The sequence below is a fragment of the Mustela nigripes genome, chromosome 9, assembly GCF_022355385.1.
Source record: "Mustela nigripes isolate SB6536 chromosome 9, MUSNIG.SB6536, whole genome shotgun sequence".
Classification (NCBI taxonomy): Eukaryota; Metazoa; Chordata; class Mammalia; order Carnivora; family Mustelidae; genus Mustela; species Mustela nigripes.
In genome coordinates, this window is record NC_081565.1 from 88,669,828 (window position 1) to 88,683,323 (window position 13,496).

Sequence of the window (13,496 nt, forward strand, 5' to 3'; positions counted from 1 at the left end):
CACCCCGGAACCCTCAGTGAACTTCACCTGGCCGCGATCCCCAGCCTCACTCTGACCTTGACATTCAAGGCCAGGGTCGTGGTGGAGCTGTGGGCACAAGCTCAAATTTCTACGGAGCTTAGAGCTCCCAGGTCTGGAGAGGGCAGCTGAGAGTTACAGAAGATGCGCCTCCAACAGCAGACCTCTCCCTGAAAGCCACCACTGAGTCTACCTTGTCTGCAGTGGCCTAGGAGCTTGGAGGACAACGAGCCGTCCTCAGTGTTCACAGAAGTTCATCCACATGAAGAACAAAATGGTATTTTACGAATAAAAGACCGCGAAGTTCTCCGCTCTGTTTTTAATTCTTCCTGAACTAAGACTGCATTGTCCCAGCTGTTGAGTGCTGGGGCATCAGGTCTAACACAGTGAGTTTCTGCTGCCTTCTCTTAACCCTTTTATTTCCGTACACATTGTAGAAATGGCTTATCAAGTCTTATTAAACAACAAACAAGGGCTGATTGGGCTTGTATTTGGATTTACTAAATTAAGACACGAGTTCCAGGAATGCCTATCTCCTCACTTGCTCTGTATCTGAGTAAGGCGGGGACAAGTACGGTCCTGGCTCACCCTTATCCTGAGGGTAGAGATGTTGGTACAGGCTTAAATCTGATCAGTCCCCAACCTAAGCCATCCCTGGGCTTGCCTTCTGCCCCCCAGCCTCCAAATGGATGTTCCACTGTACGAAGCCCCCAGGACCAGAGTAGCCATGAATGGATCCACTTTCCTCAAGACCACAGAGAAGCAAGGGCCAGGAACTGATGCCACCTCAGCCACTACCTTCAAGAGGAATGGAAGGGGGCAGACACCAGGCAGAAATACCTGGGCTTTTCCTAATAAATCTCAAAACTGAACTAGCTTTTAATGCCTCTGAAAACAAAACCAAAACAGACCTGCCCTTCTGCCTGTGTTCCAATTGTGAGGACATCATTACACTCTGTGCTCCCCTGAACTGGGACTGTCCCTGACTGGGAGGCCAGGGCCTGAAGGACCAGCACCATGACAGGCACAGCCCCAAAGCCCACAAAGTCAGCAGCGCACAGATGGGAAGCTGACAGCGCAGGCTGCCGGTCTCCTCTGCTGAGGCTACACGTGCTCATCGCCTGGCTGGGAGCAGGACCAGGCGTGGAGTGGACCAAGGGAGGCTGAGTAGAGACCATGGGAGGTCGAGTCAGGCTAAGCAGAAGAACAAGGCTGGGGGGCTCTGGGGAGCAGGACAGCAGGGCTGGCCCAGCGTCTCAGCCTTCTGGGATGAAGGGCCGGATCAGCTCCGGGTTCAACAGTGACTCTTCAAGAGGCCGGTCCACGTGGAAGTCATGGACGTGGGGGGGCCCTGGGTGGGCCTTGGGAGCAGGTCCCCCTGGGCGCTGGGGAATCGGCAGCTCTGAAGGGTGGGCAGGCAGGGGAGCCGTGAAGAAGTACTGGTGCAGGAGGGCCTGGGGGCAGCAACAAGGGACAGAGAAGGAAATCAGTCACCTCACCATCCCAGCCTCGGTGCACTTCCCCGGGAGGGGGGCATCTGCGCGCTCCCCTCCCAAGGCTCGCTCCCACAGCATCTGAACGCTCATCGTCTGAGCGCTGTTCCAGAGGCTGGCTGAACCAACAACCTGCCCTTGAGAAGTCTTCCACGAGTCAGGGGTGCCGTGGCCGACAAGATAGAGGAGGAAGATACAGGGTGCAGCACATGACTAGGGCTGTGGCAGAGACAGCAAGTGGTGAGGGACGCTGGAGAGGCTGCAGGCCTGCAGAGCGCGGCTCGACCAGAGAGCTGAGAGGTGCGCGGGTGAGGCCCGAGGACACAGAGCGCACCTGCAGCCCAGGGGGGAATAAGCAAAGGGGCAGGAGCTGGCAGGGCCAGAGGTGATGGCCCCAAGTGTGTGACACCCTTGGGCCCCTTGGACCTGGGCTTCTGCTTGTGGGGGAGGCAGTGTGCAGGGGCTCAGAATGCAGGCTCAGACTGCGGGAAGTGGTCAGATGATCTCCACCCACTTTAGACATCCTGATGTTGTGAGAACACACAGAGCTAGTGCTGAGAGCAGCTGTGAGGCTGGGGACACGGGTACACCCAGGACAGAGGCCCTGGCACTACTGGCCAGCAGCCCATGGGCCCCCCCATCCTTCCCTGCCACACAGCCCACCCTTCTGGGTACCCCCTGCCAGACTCTGCTCATCATTTCTCCCCTGCTTAAACCTGCACTCCCCAAAGTCAGTCCCAACTCCCCACCCCCAGGGCCCAGGATGATACCGGGTGTGTGCAGGTGCGGAGTATGTGTTGAAGGGATGAGGGTGCCAGTCACCGATAGTCTAGATACTCTCTTCTGCAAGGCGGGCATGGGGCCTTTGACTTGCCCGTGACCCCCGGGCTCTGGTTTCAGCCTGTCACAGGTCCTGAGGGGCCTCAGCCTTGGGCTTGCAGGTCCCGAGCGAGGAGGATCAGGGACAGCGGGTCACCGTACCTGGGAGGCTGCGATGCGCTGGCGCGGGGGGTAGAGGAGGAACTGCCCCAGCAGGTCCAAGGCTTGAGGAGACGCGTCAGGCAGCACCTCCTCCAGGGGCACAGGCGCCTGCTCCTTGAAGGAGATCTTGTTGTAGTCGGGCAGCTCCATGATCTCCTAGAACCACGGTCATTAGGTCTTGCCCACTATCCCCCCCGACTCACTCTCCCCGGCAGCTCCGCTGTCACTCCTGAATTCCCACATCCGCTCCCTGACTCCGGCACCTGCGCCCTACCCAGCTCGGTGAGAAGTGCAAGTGTGCTGGGCGGGAAGGGGCAGGCCCTGGCCTCAGGCACCCAGCAGGGCAGAAAGGGAGAAGCCCCCAAGGGAGGCCAGGACAGTGGTCTGGGAGGTCAAGGAGACATGGGGCCACAAGGAGAAGGTGCAGGAAAGGACAGCCCTGGCCACTGGGGGGAAGGGAGGGCCCCTCCCCCCACCCCCTCCCCACCGGGAACCCCTGCAAACCGGCCAGACTTGAGGACTGGGGGTGCCCAAGATTCGAAGCACACAGCAAAGCTGTTCGATGTCGTTCTCCCCAGGAAATAGAGGGGAACCGTTCAGCAACTCCCCCAGGATGCAGCCCACAGCCCTGTGGATACAGACCCAAATTGCTCAGAGATCTCACACCGGGACCCAGATGGCCCCCCGCCAGCTCCGTCGCCTCACACCAAGGACACAGATCTTCCCACACAGCACCCACACCCGCACACTGGAGCCAAGGCACCATGAAACAGCACAGATGCTTCAGATCTAGGAATACAAATTCATACACAAAGACCACAAGCCTAGAACACAGAACGCATCCTCCTACCAAAGAGCTCACTGGCCTCAACCCTAGAAAACACAGCAACACCCTAAACAGTTCTGAGACTTCTCAGAGCCTCATTTCTGGAACACGCAGCTGCCACCTCACACTCCCCACCTTCTGGGCCACACCTCCAAAACTGCCCCCACCTCGCAAGCTCTTAGGCATGTATAGACCATCCTGGCCCAAATAAAGGCTCAGAGAGATCTGGGCCTCTGGAGAGCTCACCTCCTGGGGTATACACAACCCCCTGCCCAGTAATGCGGATGATCCCTATGTCTTTGACCCCAGACCACGTCCCGCACTCCAGCCCGCAAGCTTCCCACTCTGAACACACCGAACCCCCACCCAGCTCAAAAATGTCAGAGAAGAAAACTGACCCCAAACTCCTCAGAGATTCTCCAACCAGGGAAGACACCCCCAAATGTCTCAGCAACCCCAGGAGAAAAAACCCAGATTCCCCCACACCCAGCCCCCAGGAGCCTCACCACAAGTCAACACCCTGGTCATACTGGCGGGCACCGTACAGGAGCTCAGGCGCTCGGTACCACCTGTGGGGGGTGGGGGGAACAGGCAGTCACAACCAGGTCGCCGGTCTGCCAGAAGGCTGCCCAGAGAGTCACCCCAGCCCCACATGAGCCCCACAAGCAGTATCTGAACTGAAGGTCCAGAAGCATCTCATCCCCAGTGAGAAGCTGGGGCCCACCCACTGCCAAGCCCTGCCTGGGAACTGGCCTTCCCTACCTGGTGGCCACCTGATGTGTGTAGAGGCGGCTGCCGTCTGGGGAAAAGACCCGGGCCAGACCAAAGTCCGCTATCTTGAGCTGGCCTGACGCACTGATGAGCAGGTTGGCTGGTTTCAGGTCCTGAGCGCACCAAAGGAGGCATGAGCTCCTCCCGATCCCCCACAGGCCCTTGGGAGGAGAGCTCGGCAGGCTAAGCACATAGGTCAGCCCGGCTCCCCATCCTCAGGGCCACTTACTCTTTGGTGTGGCCATACCACAGGTCCCATCCGGCCACACCTTCTTCAAGGGCTGGCCCCGCAGGTCCCGCTGCAGCCCGTGCCGAGACTGACCCGATGCACGATGTTGTTGGCATGGCAGAATGCGACACCCTTGAGCAGCATCTGCAGGTAGCTCTTGACCTGCGCGGGGACCAGCGGCCTCTGTGCGTGGCGCACCACCTCAGCCAGATCCGACAGCATGAACTCGAAGGCCAGCACAAAGCCCGCGCCGTGCGGGAACACAGCCTTCAGCTGCACCACCTGCGGGGTGGGCGTGCTGTCAGCCCTGGAGCCACAGTGCTCAGACCCTCCCGGGATGCCCAGCGTCTGCCCTGATGGGAGGACAATGCAGGCAGAAGGGATGCAGGATCTGAGCTCAGGAGGGGAGCTCAGGGTTCCCTACTTGCTGCCTGCTCTGGAGAGAAGTCAGGTCCCCATCTACCGCTGCACTCCCACTCAAGGAAAGGTCTATGGAAGGTCACCTAGGGCAGGGTCTGGTCATCCATCCAGACCAGGAACTAGAAAATCACCAGGGGGAGGGGGGAGGGGTCTGTCTCTCTCTCTCTCTCTCACACACACAACACAGCACAGGTCTCCTCTGGTTTCCTGTAGGGTCGTGAAGTCCCAGCATCAGGAGACAAGTCACACATACTTCCTGAGGGCCCATGGGGGTCACAAGGACCAGGCAGCTCAGCAGTGAGCTGTGACAAGTCCTGACAACCTTAAGCAGCTCACAGCAGAGACACACACAGCTGACACAGGGGCAAGCAAACCCCCGGGAGTGTCCGGGTTCTGAAGAGGACAGACAGCATCAGCCGGAGGGGTCGCAACACGGGCACGTGGGAAGGGGCTGAGGGCCGAGAGCCAGCAAGCACAAAGGCCGGAGGTGGGAACAGGAAGGAGGCTGGAGGGATGCGGGCATGTAGGACCCTCTAGGGGAAGGACATTTGCGCAGTTCTGTGCTGTGGCCTGGACGGTGTAGGAAGAGGCACTTCAGAAGGGTGTGGAAGGAATGAAGAGAGGGGCTGGTGTTGTCCGTGTCGGGAAAAGCCGGTGCGCTCTTCCAGCAGGCAAGTGCGCGCCGTCTACACTGACCGGGGACAGGAGCACAGTGAGGAAGCAGCTGCGCTGGCCCTGGTGAGAGCTGCAGGTGGCCAGGGCTTAATCTGGAGGGTTTTACAGTAGAATCTTCTGGGCTGCTGACCGGGTTGAGGGCCTCTGTCACCAGCCTTCTTACGGGCTCCCCCCCACACACACACGTGGGCTGTCTGCATGACCTTGGACTGTCCTCAAAAAAAAGTGAATAGCCTTATTGCTGGTTTTCAGACTCTGAAGGCAGCACAGTCATTTCACAGATCACACACATACATTCAGGTAATACACAGAATTATAAAGAGAAAAACAAAAGAAAAATCCTATCACCTACAATCAACCTTAGAGTACATTCTATCAGATAGATATGGCTTGTACTAATACATATTCACATGTATATAGAGACACGCATTTTCATACAAAACTGAACAACATATTTTTAGATGTGCTTTATAAACCGTTTTACAACATGCTTTTGTTATATATCCCATATACCACAGATATCTCCAGAGGACAACAGACTGTCACTCCCCAGGCTTGAGAGAAAGCAGTGAAGATCATGAGGCTGGGGTATAGGTGTCCCTCCCCATGCGCTCACAGCACATCCAGCCCCATCACAGCAGGACCGAGCCACGTGGGCCCCGCCGTCTCTGAGCATCTCCCCTACTACACTTAAGTTATCAGAAGCCCAACTGGGGCCCATGCCCAGCACAGGGTACAGCCTAGGGACGGCTCCCAGGTTACAACATCTGGACTCCTCCATCAGACCGCACCCAAAGCCTCCACGGACCAGCCGCCTGCCCATAGCTGGTGGAGGAGCCTCCTCCCCTGGCCTGAGACCAGGGAGATCCTGAACTCCGCCTTGCAGAGCAGCGGATAACCCAGAATGCCAGTGGACCTAACACAGTTCACCCTGCCTGTGGAACAGAACAGAAGCTCAATAGAGACAGATACCATTATCATTACAAATCGTCAAATGTTTTATGAAAAGAAACCAGTGAATAAGTAAACGAATAAGGAGTACAGGCAGAAATACGTGCGTGAATAGGAGGAAATGCGTGCGGAATGACGTAAGCGGGGCCGAGGCGGACAGGACAGGGAGTAAGGGAGGGGTGCGGGAGGAGCACAGGGAGGCTCCGGAAAGGGGCCCTGGGAGCCCAGCCCCACTCACGTGCTGATGGTCCTCGATCTCCTGCAGAGCCTTGATCTCCCGCAGGGCCTGGTTGGGGATGCCGTCCTCCAGCCGCCGCAGGGCCACCTTCTTGAGCGCCACGATCTCTCCAGTCTGCGGGACAGAGCGCAGACACTGCCACCCGTCCCGCGCTGGGGAAGGGCGTGCGCCGACCGGGCAGGCGCCATCTGGGGGGACGCAGCGGCCCGAGGCCCCCGTGGAAGTGGGAAGCGCCCCCACCCCGTTCTGGAGGGAAGTCGGGTGCAGCCTGGGACCCGGCTGTTGCAGAGCTGCGCGAACAGCTCCGCGGGCTCGCTGGGGCTCCGCGGGCACGCTGGGGCATCGCGGACGACTGCGGCGGCATCGCGGGGGGCGGGCAGCTGACCGCAACCTGACGGCCCCGCGGAAGGGGGCCTGAGTGGTGGGCGCACACCACGAGCGGGGCGGGGAGGCGGGCGCAGCGGTGCAGACGTGGGCACGGGAACCACGGGGGGCTGTCGCTCGGCCAGGAACGGCTGGAAGGAGAAGGGGGCCGCGCGCCGCCCCGCGGCTCCGCTCACCTCCACGTGCTTGGCCTTGAAGACGATGCCGTGCGCGCCCTCCCCGATGCGGCCCAGGATGCAGTACTGGTCCATGCCCGCGCCCCGCGCGCCCCGCCCCGCCCCGCCCCGCCGGCCCGACGCCGCTGCCTAGCAACGGGCTGTCTCCCAGCTCCGGCCCGGGCGCCGGCAGCAGCTGGGGACGGCGTCCGGGCCTCGTCTACGCCTTCCCCGGGTCCCCGCGGTCAGGCCGCCGCCTACTACATTCGGAGAAAACCGTAGTGCCCAGGACGCTCCGGCACCGCGGCCCCGGAACAATGGCGCCCCGTGCCCCTTGCCCGCAACTCCCAGGTGTCACGTGACCGGGGACGCTGGGGTACGCAGCGGGGGGTGGGGCTTCGCGTTCAGGTGGGCGTGGCGGGGCGGAGCTGCGCGTCGCGACAGGCGGGCCTCGCAGGTGAGGGGGCGGGGCTGAGTGACTGAGGCGGGGCCTCCCGGCGACGGGGCGGGGCCTCTTGGAGAGACGGGGCCAGCTCCATCCCAGCGGGCCAGGGTGCCCAGTCGCGCCAGTTTCCGGGACACTCTGGAGCCAATAATGTTGGGAATCTGGTTCAGGGCCAGGTTGTGGAGGGAAAGTCAGTGAGGCCACCCTTCTGGAAGGTCAGCTGCAACACCTAGACACATCTTTTAAAAAGCTCAAACTCTGAGCAGAAAGTCCATGCCTAAGGCTTCTCACGACGAAATATTTGGAGGAATTCGCATGACAGAATCTGAAGAAGTGCATACCATCAAAGGACACTGACAGAAAATACAAGTTGCTCTTAACCCCCTGAAGAGATGCTCGATCTCACACACAAGATAAATGCAAAATAACCTACAATTTTCCACCTATCAAGTGACTAATGGTCCCAGATCTAAGTCCCTTAGCCAGGCTACGGGAAAACGGGAGCTTTGTAACTTGGCAATGCTGATAAGTTACAGATGCATATCCCTGGACTCAGGGAGTCCACTTCCAGAAATTCCCCAACAGATACACTACACACACGTGGGATGATCTGTGCAAAGTTACTCACTGCAGCACTGTGGGGAGAGCAAAAAATAGCAAACACCAGAGATGTCCACAGTAAGAGACTGCCTAAATGATGGCACACCCATCTAGTGGAATATGTGGTCTTAGAAATGAACAAGGATGCTTTTTAGTGTGCAGCAATAAGAAGACTTCTAAGATACATTGTATAAAAAGACAAGATGCAGAACAGAGCATACAGTGTGCCCCTAGCTGTGTAAAGAAAAGAAAGAAAAAGCCCTTTCCCCATTGTCTGTTGGAATATTTGTCTTCATATTGTTGACCTGAAAGAGTTCTTTATGTGTTCTGGGTGCTACATTTTTATCAAATATGTGATTTGCAGATATTTTCTCCTATTCTGGGAGGTTTTTTTCACTTTCTTGATAGTGTTCTTTGAAGCACAAATTTCATTTCAAATTTCAAGCATAAATGAAAAAAGATATGATGCTTTTGCCATAGGCATCATATCTAAAAAACCATTGACTAATCCAAGACCACAAAGACTTGTATTTTCTTCTAAGAGTTTCATAGGGTTAGCTCTTACATTTAGGTCTTTGACCCATTTCGAGTTCATCTTTTTTTTTTTTTTTAAGATTTTATTTATTTATTTGACAGGCAGAGATCACAAGAAGGCAGAGAGGCAGGCAGAGAGAGAGGAGAAAGCAAGCTCCCCGCTGAGCAGAGAGCCTGATGCAGGGCTCCATCCCAGGACCCTGGGATCATGACCTGAGCTGAAGGCAGAGGACTTAACCCACTGAGCCACCCAGGTGCCCCTCGAGTTCATCTTTTGATGTGGTTTGAGACAGAGGTCCAACTTCATTATTTTGAATATGGATATACAGTTGTCTTAGCGTATCTATTGAAAGGACTATTCCTCTCTTTTTGCGTTGTCTTGGAACACTTGTCAAAAATCAGCTGACCGTAATATATGGGCATTTCTTCTGGACTACCAATTGTATTCCACTAGTTTGTCTATCCTTATGCCAGTATCACCCAGTTTTTTTTTTTTTTTAAAGATTTTATTTATTTATTTGAGAGAGAGACAGTGAGAGAGAGCATGAGCGAGGAGAAGGTCAGAGAGAGAAGCAGATTCCCCGTGGAGCTGGGAGCCCGATGCGGGACTTGATCCCGGGACTCCGGGATCATGACTTGAGCTGAAGGCAGTCGTCCAACCAACTGAGCCACCCAGGCATCCCCAGTATCACCCAGTCTTGATTACTGTAGCTTTGCAGTAAAATTTGAAACCAGGAAATGTGAATCTTTTAATTTTATCCCTATTTTTCAGGATTGTTTTGGCTATTCTGGGTCCCTTGCATTTTCATATGAATTTTAGGATCAGCTTGTTAATTTCTACAAAAAAAGTGAACTAGGGGCGCCTGGGTGGCTCAGTGGGTTGAGCCTCTGCCTTCGGCTTAGGTCATAGTCTCAGGGTCCTGTTATCGAGTTCCGCATTGGGCTCTCTGCTCAGCAGGGAGCCTGCTTCCCCTTCTCTCTCTGCTTGCTTCTCTGCCTACTTGTGATCCCTGTCTGTCAAATAAATAAATAAAATCTTAAAAAAAAAAAAAGTGAACTAGATTTTGTAAGGACCGTAATGTATCTGTACATAATCTGGGGAGTTTTGCCATCTTAAAGCTATTGTCTTCTACTCCATGAAGACAGGCTGCCTTTCTATTGATTTAGATCTTCTTTAATTCTTTCAATGATGTTTTGTGTAGTTTTCAGTGCAACATCGCTGAACGCTTTGATTAGCTTTTATCATTTTCATGTGGATTCCTTGGTGTTTTTTGCATACAAAATCATGTCCTCCATAAATGGAGATAGTTTACATCTGTCTTTTAATCTAGATGCCTTCTATTTCTTCTTGTTGTCTAATAGCCCTGGCTAGAGCCTCCAGTAAAATGCTATGTAGAAGTGGAGAAACCAGACATGGTTGTCCTGTTCCCGATATTATGGAGAAAACTTTCAGTCTTCCACCATTAAGCATGATATCACTTGTGGATTTTTCACAGATGCCTCTACTAGGTTGAAGAAGCTCCCTTCTATTCTTATTTTGTTGGATATTTTTATCCTGTAAGGGTTTTGGATTTGTTAAATGTGGTTTTTCTTTTCTGTGTCTATGGAGTAGCATGTGGAATTTGTCCTTTATTAATATGGTATATTACACTGCTTGATTTTCTTATTTTGAACCCACTTGGCATTCCTTGGATAAATCTCACTTGGTCATTATGCATAAGCTCTTTTGAGAAAAGCATCCTTTATTTTTCAGAGCAGTCCTATAGTCACGATGAACTTGAGGAGAAAATACCAAGTTCCCATATACTCCCTTTCCTCACAAACACACAGCTTCCTCCACCAACAACATCCTGCTCCAGAGTGGTACATTTATTAGAATCAATGAACCAACACTAATACGTCATTATTATTCAAAGTCTACGGTCTACATTAAGAACTACTTTTGGTGTTGTACATTCTATGGATTTTGACAAATGCTTAATAGCATGTACCCACCATTCCACTATTATATAGAATAGTTTCATTGCCCTAGAAATCCTCTGTGCTTATCCTATTCAAACCCTTTCCCCTAATTCCTGAAAACCACTAAATTTTTTACTGTCTCCATAGTTTGGGGTATTCCAGGATGTCACAGGGAGGCATTGCACAGTATGTAGCCTTCTTTAGATTGGCTTCTTTCACGTAGCATTACACATTTCAGGTTCCTTTATGTCCTTTCCTGGCTTGATAGCTTATTTTTATCTTTTTATTTTGAAAAGAATTTTTTAAGATTTTTTTTTAATTTATTTATTTGACAGACAGAGATCACAAGTAGGCAGAGAGGCAGGCAGAGAGAGAGGAGGAAGCAGGCTCCCCACCAAGCAGAGAGCCCAGTGCGGGGCTCGATGATCTGAGATCCACAATGTGGGGATCATGACCTGAGCCGAAGGCAGAGGCTTTAACCCAATGAGCCAACCAGGCGCCCCTATTTTGAAATTATTTTAATATACAAAACATTGGAACAACAACAAAAAAGAAATGAAAGAAAAACAGAAAACATACAGGCAAATTTTTACTCCAGGAGCTTCTCAAATCCTCACTTGTCCACCAGTGCCCAAGATGAAAAATTTTTCTGAAAAGGTATTCAGGGTCCCTGGGTGGCGCAGCTGGTTGAGCGAATGAATGACTTGGTTTTGGCTTAGGCCCTGATCTTAGGATCTTGAGATCAAGCCCCACTTTGGGCTCGGAGCTCAGTGAAGAATCAGCTTGAGTTTCTCTCTCTCCCTCTGCCCTTCCCTGCACTTGCTCTCTCTGTTGGTCTCTCTCTAAAATGAGTAAATACATCTTTAAAAAAAAATTAAGGTATTCAGTCACCAACAATGATGTTATTAATAGCAATATGGATCAATTTCACAAAAAGGCCAATAAATCCCATTAGAGCAAAACCTATTGCTGTTGCCATGGCAATCTTCTGGAACTCTTTTCTACCAGGTTTAGTGCATCTTTTAACCGGACAAATTGAGTCCTTCTCAAACTGCCGACTTGGCTCAATGAACTGCATCACCTAATCCATGATGCTGCCCACTAACACCTCAGATGCCCAGGACATGTAGCACAAAAGTGGACTGGCTCATTTCTTTTTAGCACTTAGTAATATTCCATTGTTTGGATGTACTAAAGTTTATTTATCCAATCACCTACCAAAGGGTATCTTGGTTCTTCCAAGTTCTGGCAGTTACGGAATAAAGCTGCTATAAACATCCACCTGCAGGTGCTGTGTAGACATAAGCTTCCCACCCCTTTGGGTAGATACCAAAACAGGAGCACAGTTGCTGAATTGAACAGTAAGAGGATTTTTAGTTTCGCAAGAAACTTCAAAACTTTCTTCCAAAGTGACTCCACCATTTCTGCCTCCTTGAAAGCAGTAAATGAGCTTTTTTCCTTGCTCTACATCATCACCAGCATTTGATACTGTCGGTGTTTTTGATTTTCACCATTCTAATAGATGTGTGGTGGTATCTTGTTGTGACTTTAATTTGGGTTTCTTAATGACATATGACACGAAGCATCTTTTCATATGTTTATTTACCATTTGAATATCTTATTTGTCGAATTATTTGTTCTGATCATTTGCCCATTTTAGGTAACAGTCCTTTATCAGATATGTCTTTTGCAAATATTTTCTCCTAATATGGAGAGGACCTGTCTTCTCATTTGTCTGGTACTAGCTTCATTATGCTAGGTTTTTTTTTTTTTTTGGTAAGTTTTAAAAATCCACATTCATAAACGATATCGGTTTGCAGTTTTCTTGTGATATCTTTATTTAGTTTTGGTATCAGGGTAATACTGGCCTCATAGAACATGCTGGAAAGTGTTCCCCCCTCTTCTATCTTTTGAAAGAGTTTGTAAGGATTAATGTTACTTCTTTAAGCATTTGGAAGAATGAACCAGTGAAACTATCTGTTCCTAGGTTTTCTTTGTGGAAGCTTTATGATTATTAATTACTTGCTATAGGTCTGTTCAAAATTTGTTTCTTATTGAGTCAGTTTTAAGAATCCATGTCTTCTCATAAATTTGTCCATTTAATCTGGGTTATCTAATTTCATTGTATACAGTACTCCTCCCCTCCCCCACAAGAAATGAAAATAAAAACACAATGGTCCAAAATCTTTGGGATGCAGCAAAACCTGTTCTAAGAGGGAAGTTTATAGCAATACAAGCCTACCCCAAGAAGCAAGAAAAGTCTCAAATAAACAACCTACCTTACCTAAAGGAGCTAGAAAAAGAACAACAAAACCCAAAACCAGCAGAAGGAAGGAAATAAAGATTAGAGCAGATATAAAAACATATATATAGATCTCTCTCTCTCTCTCTCTCTCTATATATATATATATATATATAAAACAAGGGGTTGGTTCATTTAAAAAATGAGCAAAATCGATAAACCTTTAGCCAACTCATAAAAGAGACTAAGAGAGAACTGGAAGCAAAAATGAAGAAGAAGAAATAACAACCAACACCACAGTAATACAGACAATTGTACGAGAATATTATGAAAAATTACATGCCAACAAATTGGACAACCTAGAGAAATAGATAAATTCCTACAAAGATATATAACCTACCAAAACTGAAGCAGGAAGAAACAGAAAGTCTAAACAGACTGATTACCAGCAATTTAAAAACTTCAGTAATCAGTAATTTTAAAACTTCCAATACACCAAAGTCCAGGACCAGAGGCTTCACCAGTGAGTTCTACCAAATTTTATTTTTTTTAAAGATTTTATTTATTTCTTT

General features: G+C 51.0%; 1 protein-coding gene across 1 annotated transcript; it reads right to left on the reverse strand.

The window, feature by feature from the left end:
* Nucleotides 1-420: 420 nt before the first annotated feature.
* On the reverse strand, nt 421-7,501 carry CDK20 (cyclin dependent kinase 20). Its single transcript, XM_059412076.1, has 8 exons — nt 7,163-7,501; nt 6,603-6,716; nt 4,412-4,600; nt 4,081-4,202; nt 3,825-3,887; nt 2,997-3,120; nt 2,493-2,648; nt 421-1,472 (listed from the first exon to the last, which is right to left on the reverse strand). The coding sequence occupies exons 1-8, from the start codon at nt 7,235-7,237 to the stop codon at nt 1,275-1,277; spliced, it is 1,041 nt and encodes a 346-aa protein (XP_059268059.1). The 5' UTR covers nt 7,238-7,501; the 3' UTR covers nt 421-1,274.
* Nucleotides 7,502-13,496: the final 5,995 nt, after the last annotated feature.

Coding starts and splice junctions, on each gene's coding strand:
- CDK20 (XM_059412076.1), bottom strand. CDS start 7,237: ATGGACCAGTACTGCATCCTGGGCCGCATCGGGGAGGGCGCGCACGGC. Junction 4,601..6,602: donor AGATCGAGGACCATCAGCAC/GTGAGTGGGGCT, acceptor CCCACCCCGCAG/GTGGTGCAGCTGAAGGCTGT. Junction 2,649..2,996: donor CCAGTCCTCAAGTCTGGCCG/GTTTGCAGGGGT, acceptor CCGTGGTTCTAG/GAGATCATGGAGCTGCCCGA.